Genomic DNA, 19,049 nt, shown 5'->3' with positions numbered 1-19,049 from the left:
CATATATTTTAAAATATATGTCACGTTCTTTGATATATAAGTCCATATATGGCCATGGATTTTCTCAATGACAGATTAACAGCTGCTGCTGAGGAGATATTATCTGCAGTAAATCCAGACTGTTCTGCAGCTCAGAGTGAAAACAATGAAAGTGACAATGGCATGGAGAATGGAGGGCCCGTGTCAGGTTTTAAGCCAGTCAAATCAAAGAGAACAAATATGGTAAAAGGACAAAGGTCCCGTATCAATACTAAGGGATAACATCCACACAGTTGACCCAGGCAAATCATGCTAATTGTTGTTGTAAAGTGTGTGGTACGTCTTTTCATCACACGGGCTCATTGATTTAACATGTGCAAACCCGGATAATTAACAGATATGTGGTCTGTGTGGAAAACATACAAAGTCCACGGAAATTATTAAAGAAACTCACAATGCAGATAGCTTTTGTTGTCATGTTTATGGTAAATGGTTCAGCAAGAAGGGTAAACGGATGCACATATGAGATGCCACATAGGGGAAACATATTTTGCCTGGCCTTAAATCAGAATGGAGATCTGAAAATACACACTAGGACCACACAGGGGAGAAGCCATATCGTTTGTGTCAAAACGTTCATTCGGAGTTGACATCTACAAATGCATATGAGGATTCATACAGGGGAGAAATCATTTAATTGTCGTCATTGTGCCAGGGATTCAACCAGAATGGAAATCTAAAAACACACATGAAAGAAATTTTATCTCTGTCATTTTTGTGGCAAAACTTTTAATCAGAGTGGAACTCTGAGCTATCACAGAATGATCCACACAGGGAGAGATAATATAATTACAGTCGTTGTGGCAAAAGTTGCAGCTCCAGCAACGATCTAAAAATGTGCATACAAATTCACACAGAGGATAATCTAGGCTGTTACTGTCCTGATTGTGGCACAGACTTCAATCCGATTGAGCGTCGAAAGATACACATGAGGAAACAATATCATTGAGGCAGCTCTATTGGGCTGGTCTGAGTTGAACCGTCACGTCATCGGGTGAAATCTGGGAGGGAGGACCGCCCATCTCAAATGAAACATTAATATGCGCCGCCCGGTCATTTATGTCAACAAGTCAGCATGATGCATCTTCCAGAAACATACATATATTTTCCATAAAACACGTTTATATTTTCAAACTAGTTTTCATATGCAGATAAAGCGTTTTTATATTAAGCAATCACTTTTGCAGGTGAAAACACAGATTCCTACTCATCACTCCACGTGCTTAATTACGTCTCTATTGTTTTGAGCCGACTTCGCCGTCGGCCAGAGCAGGGCATCAAGTTTACGCCCGGGAGGCAGCCCAGTTCCAAAACTAAGGTTAAAATGTATCACCAGATTCAAATTGATCCCACCGGGGTAACCAGAGACAGATAATTGCAGCCCTAATGACGGATGTTTCAGGAATGACACAAATCTAAAACGTACGATTCGTATAAATGAATACATGTTGATAAACGTATTAATTGAAGTGTCTTACCTGTTCTCTTGTCTCTCTTGCGACACTAAGCTTATATACAAAACGATCCTCTGATGAGCTAGATAAAAGTGCAATAGTAAACATTCAAAATGTTGGACCGTTTAATCAGCAATAAATATAATTGGTTCCATATTGCAGATGTCCATAAGTGTATTGAATGAAGTATGTTAGTATAGTCCAAGTTTTATATGGTGAATAGCATTGTATACCACACCCGGGACGGTTTAAATATCCTGGTATTTTGTGGCTCAGTTGGTTGACCATGGCGCTTGTAACACCAATGGTCTTGGGTTCGATTCCCGCTGGGGCCACTCATGGAAATTATATGCACGTATGATTGTAAATCACCTTAGATAAAAGTGTATGATATGGTATCTATTTTTTCTATGAGTAATCAACTACAAGCATATTACCTGAGATAATTTACATTGCAAGGCATCTCCCCGAAATATCTGATATATGTTCAGAGATGTAACCTACAGCAATGTTCAATTTTGTGGTCTGGGCGTCTGGCATACAAACTTCATCATTGCCGATCCACAGATTATACCCCAGTAGCAGTAGCTCATTATGACTGTTATAGCCTGCCCCGCTGGTGTATAGTCTCTGTCTAGGGCGGAAGCCAGTTTCAGGCTGTGCTGCGCTGGCAGGTCACTATGGGCAGCCTTCCCGGGTCCATGGGTCATTGTTACTGCTGAAACTCTTTCCCTCACTATCAGAGCTCGACTCCAAACCCTGCATAAACACTTCAGTTTGTAAGTATTCTATCTAAACCTGTGAGACTGTACCCTACCTCGGCCAAGATGTGGATAATGTCATTTTTGGCACCGTGGTTGACAGACATGCTGAAAATAGGTGGGAAACAAGTGGAACAAAAGAGAGTGAGGGAGAAACATATCTTAGTCTCGTAATCTAGTTCTTAATAATCTAGGCTGCGAGTTGCAATTATGGTAATCCTCTCTCATATGTCTGCCCCTGAAAACAGATATTGTGGAGTGGGAGTGGGCTGTGGCATTCCCTGTCTGTTTGGATTTACCGATGACGTATTGAGGTAGGGTCAGTGTGCACTGATCTACCGGTCTAATGGTAAAACATAAATAACGTTCACTGAATTGAGTTGAGTCTAAGAGTCAATAATACAGGCTACACCGCTACGGGCTATAATGGGAATAGCAGCAACCAGATGGTGACGTTTGGCACCCACTTGGCAAGCGTAATGAAGCCTATTTGGCAAGAACCGCTAATCTACGTTTTCTTCGCTGCTGCTAATAAAGACAGGGCTACATTACTGCTGGTGGTAAGGTACATAAATGAACAGTTTGCAGAGATCAGACATACCGGCCTCGCAAATAGAACCGCGAAAACAATGTGGGTTTGACTCACAGAGATTCCGCGCAAACTCGTCCTCTGGTAGCCTACGTAGTCGTGACACACCTGGCTAGGACACACATAGCTGTCGCAAGCAGTCCGACATCATTTCTGTCAACCCACCAAGTTCAAGAAACCTCGCAGATGTGTCCGAAAATGTTCACGATCCTCTATTCAACTTGAATTTGAACATGATTTGATTACATATTACACGCGCAATGACTGTTCCATGGAGTTTGCTAACGATTCTGAGTTTGGTGCACCACACGGAATCGAGGTGTTCGCCGACTACTTATTATAAAAACTGTTGGATTCGTCAGTACCCTGGTATATTCATCGACATTGAGGAATCTCAGAGAAGAGGCGCTCAACTTCTGAAGTATTACCAGGAAGAGACAGCTCTGAAATGCAGCCGAACCTGTTGCCTTACGAGAAATTGTAAGTTTACTGTAATTGTTCATTTTTGTATCAGATTTTTACTATTGATTAGATGCGCAGCGAAATCAGTTTAACCCTACCATAACCCAGTGTACTATTATGTAAATGTCGACATTAAAAAAGTAGTCTCAAATGTTTAATTCATGATTTATTGGAGGCAATTTTGTACAATACTTTTATTTGCAGGAGCCCTGCCAGGTGGACAGGCGTAGCATGTCATGTGTGACTGCGCTACGCAAAAGTCTATTAATCTGTTGCAGGGTGCGTCGATGGATAATTAACATTTTATTTAACTCCTTAGTTTCTTGTAACCTGGCGATATTCCACTATGACACCATCCAAGAGAATGTGAACTGTTTTCATATGCACTGTCCAACATTGGAGAGCTGCATCCTAAGCTACAGAGGCAACGTCATCCTGTACAACATCACCAAAGGTGAGCCTCCATAGGATTCAAATGTTTAGACCCAGGAAGCCAAACATAGATGTTTATTACTGGTTATTAATAGACACACGCAAAAAGCTTTACCTAGAACATTGCAGGCACTTTATACACTGTTATAGCTTGTGGTATCGATGTTCATCACCTGCTACTCTGACAGCATTTGACTGTGGGGTTGGATGCCTTGGGTCTCACACAGGTGTGGATCCAGACCTGTTGGTGTTTGGAAAGTACTTCACCTCCAACGTGCGGGTGTTACCCCACCTCTACACCAGAGTCAATGCCTCAGAGCCCCTAGCCTCAGACAAGCGCCAGTTCAATCGGCCACCCGTCCCCCCTGTCCAGCCTCTAACCATAGCCCCTACTACCAGGATCCCCACCACCACCACCACCACCGCCGCACTCCAGAGCCCTACTCTGGGCACTACTCATTCCCCCGTCACATCCACCCCCTCCTCCACCATAATGCCCACCCTGGGAACCCAGGCCCCCACCACCACTCCCCCGACCCCCATCACGACTGCCCCTGCCCCCTACACCACCCAGACCATCCCTGCCTATTCATCAACCCACAGAGAATCAACTACCACCCCACATCCCACCACACCTACCCAGCAGCCCACATCCACAGCCAGGATGGCCACCACCACCAGTCCCACCAGCCCACCGACCTCCCTGGCTCCTGCAGCCAACGTGGATGGCAGTAACAAGCAGGACCTCAACGACACCAAGGGCTACGTGGGCAGGAACCAAACAGCGGCCGCAGGGGGAGAAGGCGACCAGGGTAGCCAGGGCGGGGTGGAGTCCCCCTCACCCGGTGGTTTGGGCCCAGGGTGGCACGTAGCGGCACACACCCTGCTGGTTGCCACGGTGACGGTCGTCACGGTGCTGCTGAGCTGCTGCTGTTCCGTGCTGCTAGTGGTGAGCTGGAGGGGTCGGAGGAAGAGGAAGGGGCGGTACAGGACCACCTGGAGGGGGAAAGGGGGGTCCATGCGCCTCATTAAGTATGCCATTGTCAGGGAGAGCTCGTGAGGTAACCATGGGGACAGGGACTAACAAAGCTTTTACATGGAACTGCACAGTTAAAGGTAAAAGTAGTGCTAATCCACTAGAGAAGTAATGTTTACATCAGAAACAATCATGAATTTAGCAAAGAGACCTGCCACCGACCTGCAAATGTTGTTTTCCTCCCTCCAAACTAAATCTGTGTGTGTAGTCTGGAAAAACCACAAACTGAAAAGCAAAGATCGGGACCATCACTGGTGTAAATAGTTTTTTTAAAATGCAGCTGTTATTTTCCCCCCCATTCTGACATGTTCAGTCTCATCTTACTTATGTATAGCTATACTTTAGTGGTTTTGAAAAGATGAGCTGCGTGGAGCATATTTTAGATTCCGTAGAGCTGGTAGAGAATGAATTGAAGTACATGCCAAAACTGTGAGACCAAAGTTGCTGTGAGGATTGTGGTTAATACTGATGTCATGGCTTGAGACTGACAGTAACTGCTGATGCATTTGTAGGTCATTTGCCTAAAGAAAGATACCGTGTGTCCTTTTGGCAGACCTACATTTTGATGCGGTCGAACGAAATCAAACCGATGTTGATGCCAAACTCCATGGACAGTGTCTGCTCTGCTTTAAGTGCATCGATGGGGGCTTCCAAGCAAGAAAAGCTGCTGCAACAAGCCAAGTTTTGTTCTGAGGCAGTAAGATGCTAAATGGACTGTGGTGTATGCAAGTGGAGGTGTATCTTAGGCTCAGACCCATCTTGCCACCGCTCCTCTCTCCTTCAGAACATCTTTCCTGCGCATCGGGTTTCACCTGACCCAGAATCACATGGACCAGAGCAGGAACTCTTTTGAAGGATTTGGTGATTTCTTTTTTTAATAGGCCTATTGCTGAATGTGTCCTTTCAGTACGGTGCTTCTCTTTGTCCCCCTGGGCCAGAGGGGAGAAGGTGATGGGTTTGAAGCCAGGAAGAGAGGGTAATATAGTAAACATTTGTGTCCACTGTCTAGTGATGTAAAAAGCACTTGTTGAAATAACAATAAGAACTTAGCCCAAATTTCAGAACTTGAGGAAATTAAAGCTTTTTATTTAAAATGCAAGGAATACATTTTTGCTCCAGGCTATCAGTTTAGCATAACTCATATACGACAATTGTATTACAGACATATAAACATAGGCCCTTTCATTTATTGTCAATAAATATTTCACAAAAGACCGTTACAGGCATCAAATGCTGTGTGTGGTGAAATCAGATGATAGGTTTGTCTCTAGACTTTGAACTGGTCATCCCAAGTGTGTAGCAGTCGAGTTCTGCTCTTGCTCACTCTCCTGTGTGTTTGTGTGTATCTGCATGTATAGAAGAGGGCATATTAAAGGTTAAGCAGTTTCTTCACAGCGTCTCTGTACTGGTGCATGCTGCTCTCGCTCTCTCCCTCGTTCTTCAGTCTGGTCACAGAGTCCCTGTACTCCTGCACCTCCGGCCTCCCCAGCAGCTCCTCCCTCACCGCCTCTCCCTCCCCCTCCCCTGCTACCTGCATGCGGACCAACGTGGACATGATGTTCTTCTGAGAGGGGCTGTCCTCCCAGCTGTACTCCTCCATGTCTGCCACAGTCTTCTCCGACTCCCAGGCCTCCATTTTCTAGAAAGAATAAGTGGAACAGCACAGCATTGTTAGCTACAGTGCATTCAGAAAGTACTCAGACCCCTTGACTTTTCCCCAAAAATGTTACGTTACAGCCTTATTCTAAAATTGATTCAAACAATTTTTCCCCCCTCAATCTACACACGATACCCCATAATGACAAACAAAAACAGGTTTAATAATTTTTTGCAAAATAAAAATATGAAATTACATTTCCATAAGTATTCAGACCGTTGTTGTACTTTGTTGAAGCACCTTTGGCAGTGATTACAGCCTCGAGTCTTCTTGAGTATGACGCTACAAGCTTGGCACACCTGTATTTGGAGAGTTTCTCCCATTCTTCTCTGCAGATCCTCTCAAGCTCTGTCAGGTTGGATGGGGAGTGTCGGTGCACAGCTATTTTCAGGTCTCCAGAGATGTTCGATCGATCGGGTTCAAGTCCGGGCTCTGGCTGGGCCTCTCAAGGACATTGAGACTTGTCCCGAAGCCACTCCAGCGTTGTCTTGGCTGTGTGCTTAGGGTCGTCCTGTGGAAGGTGAACCTTCACCCCAGTCTGAGGTCCTGAGGGCTCTGGAGCAGGATTTCATCAAGGATCTCTCTGTACTTTGCTCCATTCATATTTCCCCTAGATCCTGACTAATCTCCCAGTCCCTGCCGTTGAAAAACATCCCCACGCTTCCCCAAAGGGAATGTTGCCAGGTTTCCTCCAGATGTGACGCTTGGCATTCAGGCATTCTTGGTTTCATCAGACCAGAGAATCTTGAATCCAAACTTCTTCCATTTAAGAATTATGGAGGCCACTGTGTTCTTGGGTACCTTCAATGCTGCAGACATTTTTTTGGTACCCTTTCCCAGATCTGTGCCTCAACACAATCCTGTCTCAGAGCTCTACGGACAATTCCTTCAACCTCTTGGCTTGGTTTTTGATCTGATATGCACTGTCAACTGTGGGACCTTATATAGGCAGGTGTGTGCATTTCTAAATCATGTCCAATTAATTGAATTTACCACAGGTGGACTCAAATCAAGTTGTAGAAACATCAAGGATGTTCAATGGAAACAGGATAAACCTGAGCTCAATTTCGAGCCATGGCAAAGGGTCTGAATACCTATGTTAATAAGATATGTTTTTTTCACTTTGTCATTATGGGGTAGTGTGTAGATTGATTAAAAATATAATTTAATACATTTTAGAATAAGGCTGTAACGTAACAAAATGTAGAAAAAGGAGTCTGAATACTTTCCGAATGCACCATAAATAACCTCAGACAAAGAAATTGTAACCGTGATTCTTCTGTTTTTGCCTCAATATATGACAATAACGAGAGGTATGTGACACGTTAACATAAGCTGTCCCACAGGGGTCCGTGATGTCCCGTCTTGGGAATGTGGGTTTGGAGACAGCACAGTGTGTGGAACCCCTGGAGTGCCCTGATCGCCCCTAAACCATCTGTGGCGTCTCTCATCTCCTGTCCTCTCACAGAGATAGTGTTTCTCCAGACGTGGTGCTGAGTCCCTTTACCATAGCCGGTCTCCCTCCCATCACATTCCCCAAAGGACAATAGGCCCGTTGTGTGGGAGCTTAAAGCAGGGGCTGCCACAGGCTCTCCTGCAGCCCAGGTGTTTGGGGTTAATGGACCTCATTACGTCTATATGGTCCCCAATATCAAGACTGGCTGGAGGCCAACCCCTCCAGCGGACAGGTGGTGCGGGTGGGGATGGCTGGAGAAGAGATTGGTCCTCTCCCCTTAGCCTGACTGTCAGGATTATTACACCACTACAGAATCGTCACTGGGCAAAATAGGGCCAGCTAAGGTAATGTAATTCCTTCAAATCACACTGATTCTGTACTGTAGTTTTATTCAGAATCTAGCCATCTGATTGGAAATTAAAATTAAACTACACTGGGTATACAAAATTATTTTGATTGACAGACTGATCAGGTGAATCAAGGTGAAAGCTATGATCCCTTATTGATGTCACTTCAAATCAGCGTAGATGAGGGGAAGGAGACAGGTTAAAGAAAATGTTTTACACAATCCATGTCTCAATTGTCTCAAAGTGTATGTGTGCCATTCAGAGGGTGAATGGGCAAGACAAAATATTTAAGTGTCTTTGAACGGGGTATGGTAGTAGGTGCCAGGCGCACCTGTTTGTGTCAAGAACTGCAACGCTACTGGGTTTTTCACGCTCAACAGTTTCCTGTGTGTATCAAGAATGGTCCAACTCAATATGCAACTCGATATTAGGATGGCGTTCCTAATGTTTGGTATACTCAGTGTATATAGCTATAATGGTTGACCATTGGCCTGATAGACTCCATATCTCCCACCACAGAGTGTATCCCAGTGATTGAAAAGAGGGAGATGATTGACAGACGGCTATGTGGCCAGACCAACAGCCACCTGTTCTTCAAAGTTGCTGAGGAGGAAGACATTTGTGGGTTTTATTACTGGAATAGGGCACAGAGTTCTGGAGCGCTCAGATAAGGGATTGACATATTAGATAGTCACGTGGGGATTGGACTCTAGTACCCAGCGGGCCAGATGGTAAAGTACGGTACCGTACTGTAGATTTCCTGCTGTGGTGTGGTGGAGGACTGGTCCGTCCCAGTAGAGCACTGGCCCGGATCAACAGCCCACAGCAGAATTAGCAACAGGCCCAGAGTCAAGAGTCCTTCTCACTGAGTGAAGAGATAGAATCACTTCAGCGGCAACTAACAATTGGCCTCTTTGTGGGCTAGCGTTACTACCGGTGTATGGGCTCCCCCTCCCAGCGTCCACCAACCTGCGGGCTGCACTGTGCCTTCCATTGTGCGTGTAAAGGGCAGCGGACAGTGTTCCGCTTCCCGGCTCCGACGCCATTTCTTAGAGAGACGAAAAAAAGCCGAGGCTTTTTACCAGCTAAACCCCTGCTGCCTTGGCGAGAGAACTGCCAGAGGCACAACAGGGAGAGTCATTAATTCCCTTGTGGATCTGATGTGAAAGCAGCCTGTGCTGGTGACCCTGGTGGTGGATTTCTCAGGTGTGTGGTGTTGGTTGTAGTTGGCGCACTGTGAATAAGTGGCGGGGTCAGGATCTTATTCTGGTGTTGGTTTTCTCCTGTTTAGAGGGGAAATGCCAGTGGGACAATGCTGCTGTATGCCATCCGTTTGCCTATTCACCACTCATAGCTCCCTAATAGGCTTTCTCCTTCACACCAAGGGTAGAGAAAGGTGTCAAGTCCATTGGTGCTAGCTAGATTGGCATGGTCTTAGTAGTTGGAAATGAAAACAGACAAATGGAGGGAGGAGGAGCATTGGCCATGGAAAATCCACACGAGTGTCTCAGCAGGACACGGGGGTTTGGTGGGGAGGGGCAGTACTTGCGAATAGTGAACTCTTGAAATATTAATTACTTGGTTGAAAGGCAACAAAAAAAAGTCTGTCGTGCTCTTTCTACTTAAAAAGCCCTAATGTATACGCTAGCCCTTTACCTCTAGGGACGGCTTAAGGTATCAGGCATCCCTTTCCTAGTACATCATGGATTCTCTGGATAGTGATGGACTTGGCCGCCAGACCACCTGTCTACTCATCGTCCACGTATTGGCTGGGTGGTGAGGTTAGGTGGAAGATTAGGTCTACTCAAGCTCTTTGGGCACTGACCAGGGTCACGTTCAGGAAGATGCAACGTACTGACCGTAGCAGATAGACATGTCATGAATAGAACCGAGGATCAATTGTACATTGGGACTTTCTGAATGCGGCCCTGGCAAGACACTTACCCAAGACTCGTGATAGAGGACAGTCAGGAGGTACATGGCATAGTCATAATTCTGCTTTCTCACAGGGCAGCTGGCAGGGCAAAGGTGAGAAAAAAATAAAATAAAACATTGATCAGAAAGTACAGGGCGAGTTGACGTAAAAACCCCCCCACCAAAAGACATCACTGTAAAGCAATGACGACAGTGAAGGACCAATAACTTCCTTACTTTAGCCTCTTTTAAACGAAGAGGAACTAGTAGATATTTGTAATAGTACATTGAACAACAGGAAGCGCTGCTTACCCGTCAGTGGTGATGGCGAGTGTGTCCGTGTCCTTGCAGTACCGCTCTCCTACCAGTTTAACCATCTTCTTCCTGGCATGGTCGTCCAAGTTCAGACAGGAGAGCTTCAGCTGAGTGGACAGAAACACAATCTGACATCATAATACTGAAGCTTATTTGGTTTGCCTAAGCTGCTTCAAAATGAATCCCGCAATGCTCGATTAGCATGCAAAAAAAACAAAACAATAGACGCAACCGTCCATCCCTACTCATGACATCTGAAATAATAAGCACCGTGCCTCACTAAATGTTGAAACTCTGCAGAGGTAAAACACTTCACCACAAAAGATGCTTAAAATGATTAAAAAGAACTACAGCTGGAAGGGGGGGGGGTAATGTTTTCTGCAGCATGAATCATAATCTGCTTGTCCTTCAGTAAACTGAGTTTAAAACACAGGCTTGAAACCTAACAACCCTTTGTACACCTAACATAGGCCAGGCCTGTTGTTACCTCATATCCCAGCAATAATGTCTTGCATTACGCCTGGGAAGAAACACTTCAATTTGCTCAACTTACCCCGAGGCAAACATTTTGAATATACTAGCCCACACAGCTTCAAGGATGCACTTTCATGCTAGGTTTAGGACCTCGTATTGAAGCTTAGAAACTTTGGCCAAGATAGCTGCCAACAAATGCTTCTTGTAGCCATCAAATGAGCTTGCTGCACCTTTCTACTGGGAATTGGTTTCACTCTTCAGCAGCAAACTGTTCTACTTCTTCAATGTCTTAGGTGTGCCCTCCACCATCTGCTGTTGTCAGCTCACGCCGTAGGTTATAGATGTGATTCAGGACTCCTCACTGGCCACTCCATAACAGTGTTTCTTCTTGAACCATTCCTGGGTGTGTGTGGTTGTTGTCCTACTGGAAAACACACAACCTTCAACAGATACACCATTTTTGGACACTGGGTTGAACATTCCATTGCAAAGAAGTCCCACAGCATTATTGAACCTCCCCCATAATCGATTAGTTATTTTCTTTGAACGCTTCATTTGGTTGTTAGTAAACATAGGAAGGCCCCACTGTTGAAGGAGACAAGCACGCCTGATTGAACTTCTCAAAAACCCATCTAAACAAGCCCAAATCCTGGAGAAAATGTTCTGTGGACCAATGAAACAAAATTAGAGCTCTTTGTCAATACATATCAGCGTGGTGTCTTCACCGACAACCAAATGAAGGATTCAATTGCCTCTGGTACTGGGGGCCTTGGAGGTGTGCAAGGCATCATGAAATCAGCAGATGATCATGTGATTTGTATGCCAATGTTCAACCCAGTGTCCAAAAAACTGTATAAACTGTATATTAGGTTGTAGGTTTTCCAGCAGGACCAATGACCCCAAACACACATAAAACAAAAGCACCCAGGAATGGTTAAGAAGAGATGCTGGTCTGTTCTGGATAGGCCAGCGAAGAGTCCAGATCTGAATCACATCCAAACAATGGCGAGATCTGAAAACAGTTGGTAGAGGGCACCCCTCAAAAATTGAATTAAGAGCAGTTTGCTGCTGAAAAGGTGACCAAATTGTCAGTAGAAGGTTGCAGCAAGCTCATTGATGGCTACAAGAAGCGTTTGTCTGCAGCTTAACTTTTTATATGTGGTTTCTTCCTTCAGACTCCATAGAATTACCCCTTCCTTAATATTTGGTAAAATTATTAATTTAGCTTATGGTTTCCTAGAAATAAGGGTGGCACAACCCTTTGGCTCAACTTACCCCACTCTCCCTATAGCATTTGTTTTTAGGTTCCACTTTAGTGCGGTTCTCCATTTGTGGCAAGTATGTTACAGCAGCATTTCATAGGCATAAAAGCATAGATACGGACAATGGAGGTCTTTCTTGAAAGGTCAGCCAGCCGGACATGAGCTGAGAGCTGTTTAGGGAATCTCTAGCTCCCTTCTATACAAAAGAGGAAAACCCTGCACTTTCTATGCATTTCGTAGAGGGTCAAAGAGTCAAATTGAAATATTAGTATTTTAATCTGTAAACTAAACCCCCTGAGTCCCAGACCATATAGGCCTACAACACAGGCAGACAAACTTACTCTGAGGTGGACTATGCGGGCAGATGGGTTTCTGAGGGAGGTGCCGGCAGACACGTAGTCCTTGCTCTCTACTTTGATAGGGAAGTGCTCATCACATTTAGCACCTGTGTCCAGGGCAGAGGGCCACTCTGTGCAGAACGCTTCAGGGAAAAGAGAATCAGAAATACAATTAAATACTGTTGCTACAGTAACATTAGTGTGTCTCTATAAGCAATTTTGTGACTTACGTTTCAGAGCTTCACAGTGTTTCTTTATGGCTAATGGAGTTAAATGCAAAAAGTTTGGAATCTGAAAACAGAAGAGTTTTGATTAAAACCTGAATTAGCTACAATAGACAGAACAGAAATACTGCTGTACAAGTAAGGTATGTGGAACCAGTATGACCTGACAGCACAATACAATATATAGCTTTAAATGGTACAAATTATTTCCCTCCCATTGCCAGATAATGCTAAAATCAAAAGATCTGATATCATGCCAAGTTGGTGATAAGACCTCTGACCTTGATGAGCTCCAGGTTGCCCTTCTTCTCTGGGGGCACCCCTTTCTTCACTGGGAAGCCCATGCGGACAGGTAGGGGCACAGAGCCCTGTCTGAAGGGGGTAGCGGTCGGGTACACTGTAGTCCAGTCCTGGTCTACAGGCATCCTGTCTGTCCTGGGGTCGCCCGCCTGACACACACCACGGAGACAGGGAACAGATGGAAAGGAGTCAGTATGTGGGTCAACTTCAAAATACATATACATCTTTCTGTCAATATACAGCTTAGAATAAACTTGATTTAAAAAAAAATTCTTCATTACTTATTTTTTAATAGTAAAGAATCTGGGCTGAATTCATGACATGCCCCTCTCCCCCCAGGGACCATAATGTGCTGTAGGAGCCATGTTGCCCTACTTAGAGTGCCTTCAGAAAGGATTCACAGCCCTTGACTTTTTTGTTGCGTTTCACCCTGGAATTAAAATGGATTCAATTGAGATTGTCACTGGCCTTCACACAATACCCCATAATGTCGAAGTGGAATTATGTTTTTTTCGAAATTGTTACAAATTAATCAAACATGTCAAGCTCAAAATGTAATTCAACCCCTTATGGAAAGCCTAAAGCCTAAATAAAGTTCAGCAGTAAAAATGTGCTTAATAACAAGTGACATGCTTGTAATCATTAAGGACTGGGGAGTTTTTCAGGATAAAATAAAAATTTTAAATAAACGGAACGGAGCGAAGCACAGACAAAATCCTAGAGGAAAACCTGGTTCAGTCTGCTTTCCAACAGACACTGGGAGATTCACCTTTCAACAGGACAATAACCTAAAACACAAGGCCAAATCTACACTGGAGTTGCTTACCAAGAAGACAGTGAATGTTCCTGAGTGGCCAAGTTACAGTTTTGACTTAAATCTAATTGAAAATGATCAACAATCGATTTGACACAGCTTGAATAATTGAGGGGGGGATGATCCAGGTGCTTCTACAAAGTATTGACTCAGGGGTGTGAATAGTTATGTAAATTCAATATCTGTATTTCATTTTCAATACATTTGCAAAAATGTCTAAAAACATGTTTTCACTTTGTAATTATGAGGTAGTGCGTGTAGATCAGGCTGTAACAACAAAATGTGGAATAAGTCAAGGGGTATGAATACTTTCTAACGGCACTGTTGTGTACTCCATACAGTTTGTCTGTCTTTGTATATTCCACTTCATTTGTAGTCTAGAGGGCACTATTTTTACTTAACTTTTATTTATACAGGTCGTCTCATTGAGATAAAATACATTTTTCAAGAGAGACCTGGTCCAACCAAGACAGCAGCAGGGTGGGGGCAAAGTTTCAGACATATCTCAGACATAACCTACAGACATAGAAACACAATGAACAACCGATAGCCGTAGACACCCATAAATTACAATCACATACAGAGACATACAAACACCATAGATAAAAAAATCTGTCACGTGTACCACTGCATGAAATCCTAATGACAATCACGTTCCTCAGTAACAGGAGGGTCGAACTTTAAAACTCCAAAGAAACAAGACCCCGGAGTTTCAAACTGGTCTGGAGACAGTTCCAAGACCATGAAAAAAACGTTTTTGCCATGATCTGTTGGGATTGTTGGAAAGTGGGAGTGACACCGTAGCTGACCTAGTCAAAGAAGAACAGAGAAAAAGCTGCAGTTTTCCCAAAACAGTCTTGTAGATCAGAGTTTACCCATGTTTAAGCCTGCATAGACTTAATGAAGACCAGTCAACAGCACTGTACAGATCATAGTGATGTGTCAGATGCTTTTGGTTAGTAATAAACCTAAAAAGGGCCTCAGGATAGTGCTTGAGGTCTGCTTATAAATAACATCAACGTAGTCCCAGACAGACAATAACGTACACCTTCTCTTTTGTGGCCTCATAAAAAAAAAGAGCCTTATGCCAGTAATAAAAACCTATTCTCAACTTGAGTTTCTTAACCAGGTTCTCAGCATTATTATTGAAGCTCAGCTTCTCACCCAGCCAAACTCACAGATATCTGTGCGTTTTGACTTGCTCTGTGGAATGTCCTTTCAAGGTAGCAATGACATGGGTTTTCAGAGTGACACCATGCATTTTGTGAGGAATTTCGAACACGCTTCAAATCGCATAGAGTCAAACTTCTGCCACTCGACTAGAGAATAGTGTCATTTTGAGGCTCCCGAGTGGTCCAGCGGTTTAAGACACTGCATCTCAGTGCTAGAGGCGTCACTACAGACACCCTGGTTCGATTCCAGGCTGTATCACAACCGGCAATGAATGGGAGTCCCATAGGGTGGCGCACAATTGGCCCAGCGTCCTCCGGGTTTGGCCGGTGTAGGCCATCATTGTAAATAAGAATTTGTTCTTAACCGACTTGCCTAGTTAAAAAGTTTAAAAATTTAAAAAAAGATTCTGCATAAAAAAGTACATCAGCTGTCTCAATATGTCTCCCAATGTTGTTGATATAAGTAATAAACAGGGGACCTAAACTGGATCCTTGAGGCACACCTGAGCTGTGTTGGGTCATGGGTCACTTTTGTGGGAAGGTGGTAATTATCAGTTGTGAAGTCATAAATACCAGTTGGATACATTCACATGCTTTGGCTAGATTGGCTAATGGCCAACAAGCGGAGTCAACCATAAACTCAAAGTACAGTTATCATGCCCGGGAAAAAAAAAAAAAAGAGTTAAAAAAACATTAATAGATTATTTATTAAAAGTAATGTTTTTGTTGCATTTAACTGGTGAAAGTGCTGTTATCGAGGTCATTTCCTTAGTAGGTGACGTCAGAGGATAACACGTGGGAGTAGTCGGAGCTCAGGGGTGATAGACGAGTTTCCCACTAGTAATTTCCTGCTGGAGGGGCGTTCAAGTGGATTTTTCCCAGTCGTATGTGGTAAATCCCACCTTCCCACTTGGTTTTGAACGCAGCATTAGGCACAAAGGCAGTTGAGATTTGGAATGATGGCCTCAAGACTAGCACACAAGTGACCAATTCTTCCCGTGCTCATCGTTTACATCAGTGTTTCCCCAACTCCGGTCCTCAGTACCCCCCAACAGCAGACATTTTCGTTGTAGCCCCGGACAAACAACTCAATCAACTCATCAAGGGTTTGGTGATTAGTTGACAAGTACTCGAGGACTATGTAGGGTTCCCACCCCCAGACATAACACTCTCCATATGTCGGGTTTTCAGCTGTTACAGTCGCCCAAGTTAGGCTACATGTGAATTACAATTCCGATGCCGTCTAATAACGTTTAGAAACGTCAATCAACATCACTTTCTAAATGCCCCTGATCATTCATGTCAGTGAGAAAGAATCTTTAAAAAAAAGATTTTAAAAAGACTGTGTGCCCCCTGTTGATGAACTACACTTTCTCCCCAGTTACACTCACACAGAGGTGTTCGGAAAAAAAAATATTAGAATCTGCCTGAAGCCAGGAGTTCAATCAAATTACACTTAAATTTACTCTGTCGATTGGATGAAGGCTTGGTCCTTATACACTGGGTAATAATAATACTTTAAAAAATCTAATAGATTTTTTTTAGTATAATTAAACAGAATTTCCAAACGTGGGTCTGTTGTAGACCCATGCAGCTCCTTGAGCTTACCTCATGTCAAAAATAAAGGTTACACACAAGTTCTTGCTTTTTGTGTGCAGGTATGGTACACATGCAGGACTTTGACATGCGGTAAGTGGAGAGGAATTAGGTCGACAACAGACCCACCTTTGTAAAGTCTTTAAATTGTCGTCATTTCTCAATTTCCCCCCTGCATGAGGACCAACCCTACGGCCAATCAGCAGAGTAAGTAGACATTTTATTTGATTTAACTTCCGGTGGCCTTTCCGTTTTTTTTTTGCAAGCCAATTCCTACCAATGCTAGTGTGTAAATACTACTGTTGCTAAAAGCAGCTACTAGCTACTTCAAACTATTATATGTGCCTAAGGTAATTAGCTAGCTACATCTGCCAGTATGGAATGTTTTTAACTTTACTGCTAATAAAATGGGCAAAAGACCCAACCAAAAACCTACTTTAGGAAAGCGGTTTGTTTAGCATCTAGGGTGGGTATCAAACTTTTGATTCGGTTAATCTTATGGCTAGGAGTTCCGCTAGCGGCACCCCTTGACAACGTTCCACTGAAAAGGCGCGAAATTCTAAAATATTTTTCCGAAATATGTAACTTTCACACATTAACAAGTGCAATGCACCAAATGGAAGAAACTTCTTCTTAATCTACCAATCGTGTCCGATTTCAAAAAGGCTTTACAGCGAAAGCACAACATATGATAGTTAGGTCAGAGCCAAGTCACAAAAACACACAGCCATTTCAGCCAAAGAGAGGAGTCACAAAAAGCAGAAATATAGATCAAATGAATCACTAACCTTTGATGATCTTCATCAGATGACACTTATAGGACATCATGTTACACAATACATGTATGTTTTGTTCGATAAAGTGCATATTTATATCCAAAAATCTCAGTTTACATTGGCGCGTTACATACAGTAATATTTAGCAGAGCCACATCAATTTATAGAAATACTCATAAAACATTGATAAAAGATACAAGTGTTATTCACAGAATTAAAGATAGACTTCTCCTTAATGCAACTGCTGTAACAGATATGAATGTAACCAAATGACGGGGATTAACGGTACACCTACTATTGGTGACATATGTAATGGGGAATTGATCAAAATAAACAAAAAGGGCAAATAATTTCACTGACAGCCGCAACTCATTAATCAGCTAGGGCTTTTGCCGCACTAGCTGCCTATGAAAGAACCTCATGCCACTTCTCTCCTGTTCTATTGGTTTTCATGTCAACTTTCTTTTGTTGTCCAGAATCCAAAAGGCACAATTTTAGTCATATTAGCAACCCATCCTAGTTGTTGCATCTTTAGATTCACCCTCTTTCTAAGTTTCTAACTGAGATTTTCATCGCTGTCATATACCGCTTGCATCAGGTGAGGTGTTTGGAATTGCATTTTGGCGAATGTTTGAAAATGACATTTCATTGGAGGCTTCATTACAGGTGTAGCATACTATGTTAAGATGAATTGCCATAATCGAAATGTGATTTCTGACCACGATGGATGGGGGCCCTAATGGGTTACACACCTAATACATATGGGTCCAGTTTATTTCTCAAACGGCCAGTAAATTAAAATATTGCTGGTCACATTGTCTGGCGCCACATTTTCCTAATGAGACCCTGATAAAGGGTTAGACGGCATTATATCAGAACCGACCCAGATCCAAGACAAAAGTCAGAATTTTGGACCCAGAACCGGTCGGATCTTGGGTCTGTTGGACGCGTCCAGACATCTACTACAAACATTCCTTGTTCACTCACCTCTCTCCTTGATCTTCGGTTGAAAGGTCCTCTGTTCCCTCTGTCAGGAAAGCCTGAAAAAGATATCGATCGTATCAGAAAAACACGATACAGGCCAATTAATTATGCTAGCTATGCGTTCTCCAACTTTCTATATGAAACTTTGACATCATTGCGACCATGATTCATATAGTCATTTGGACCAGGCTAGCAAGCTAGCTAGCAAATTAGCTCCTCGTTGTGACGGCATGGTAATACATGGAAACTCACCTTTATTTTGACTAGAATGATTGGTAGACAAGGCGGTTGCATATGTTGCCCTGTTTAACGGGTTACGCACATTAACTCCATAAACATGACAATGTATTCGTCCTATGGACCAAATTGATTTCTTCAATGTATGTGCAGCCATGTTTGAGGAGGCAATGTCAACCTATGGCGAGTCGAGAGGGACAGTCGTTTGGCGCTTGCGAAATAGAACATGAATACAACATTGGGTATCAGTGCCCCCCTTTGGTATAGATAATGAACTGCAATATGGGAAAAGGTGAACGCATTAGCGGTTGCCAATTACAAATGTTTTATTACGTATTGTCGTAAAAATGTAGGTCTGTTTTAACATTTCTAAACTTCTTCTTCTGTTCGACTACATTATAGGAGCTCAA

General features: G+C 43.4%; 2 protein-coding genes across 2 annotated transcripts; one reads left to right on the top strand and one right to left on the bottom strand.

The window, feature by feature from the left end:
* Window positions 1–2,182: 2,182 nt before the first annotated feature.
* LOC112218168 (MANSC domain-containing protein 4) lies at window positions 2,183–5,993 on the top strand. Its single transcript, XM_024378750.2, has 3 exons — window positions 2,183–3,323; window positions 3,625–3,759; window positions 3,965–5,993. Exons 1-3 carry the CDS (start codon window positions 3,104–3,106, stop codon window positions 4,795–4,797), a joined length of 1,188 nt encoding a protein of 395 aa, XP_024234518.1. The 5' UTR covers window positions 2,183–3,103; the 3' UTR covers window positions 4,798–5,993.
* LOC112218169 (28S ribosomal protein S35, mitochondrial) lies at window positions 5,839–18,842 on the bottom strand. Its single transcript, XM_024378751.1, has 8 exons — window positions 18,655–18,842; window positions 18,406–18,458; window positions 13,042–13,209; window positions 12,767–12,827; window positions 12,540–12,679; window positions 10,460–10,569; window positions 10,178–10,247; window positions 5,839–6,412 (listed from the first exon to the last, which is right to left on the bottom strand). The coding sequence occupies exons 1-8, from the start codon at window positions 18,794–18,796 to the stop codon at window positions 6,143–6,145; spliced, it is 1,014 nt and encodes a 337-aa protein (XP_024234519.1). The 5' UTR covers window positions 18,797–18,842; the 3' UTR covers window positions 5,839–6,142.
* Window positions 18,843–19,049: the final 207 nt, after the last annotated feature.

This window comes from Oncorhynchus tshawytscha, linkage group LG19 (assembly GCF_018296145.1).
Source record: "Oncorhynchus tshawytscha isolate Ot180627B linkage group LG19, Otsh_v2.0, whole genome shotgun sequence".
Classification (NCBI taxonomy): domain Eukaryota; kingdom Metazoa; phylum Chordata; class Actinopteri; order Salmoniformes; family Salmonidae; genus Oncorhynchus; species Oncorhynchus tshawytscha.
The sequence above is the reverse complement of the archived record's forward strand: the minus strand, read 5'-3'. Positions and strand labels throughout refer to the sequence as shown.

Bases quoted from the DNA above. Each gene is read 5' to 3' on its own strand.
- LOC112218169 (XM_024378751.1), bottom strand. From the start codon at position 18,796: ATGGCTGCACATACATTGAAGAAATCAATTTGGTCCATAGGACGAATA. The intron at 13,210-18,405 runs GTGAGTGAACAA...GGTGTGTGTCAG, and splicing joins ACCGAAGATCAAGGAGAGAG to GCGGGCGACCCCAGGACAGA. The intron at 12,680-12,766 runs GTAAGTCACAAA...TTTTCCCTGAAG, and splicing joins ACACTGTGAAGCTCTGAAAC to CGTTCTGCACAGAGTGGCCC.
- LOC112218168 (XM_024378750.2), top strand. From the start codon at position 3,104: ATGACTGTTCCATGGAGTTTGCTAACGATTCTGAGTTTGGTGCACCAC. The intron at 3,324-3,624 runs GTAAGTTTACTG...TTAACTCCTTAG, and splicing joins CTGTTGCCTTACGAGAAATT to TTTCTTGTAACCTGGCGATA. The intron at 3,760-3,964 runs GTGAGCCTCCAT...GGTCTCACACAG, and splicing joins CCTGTACAACATCACCAAAG to GTGTGGATCCAGACCTGTTG.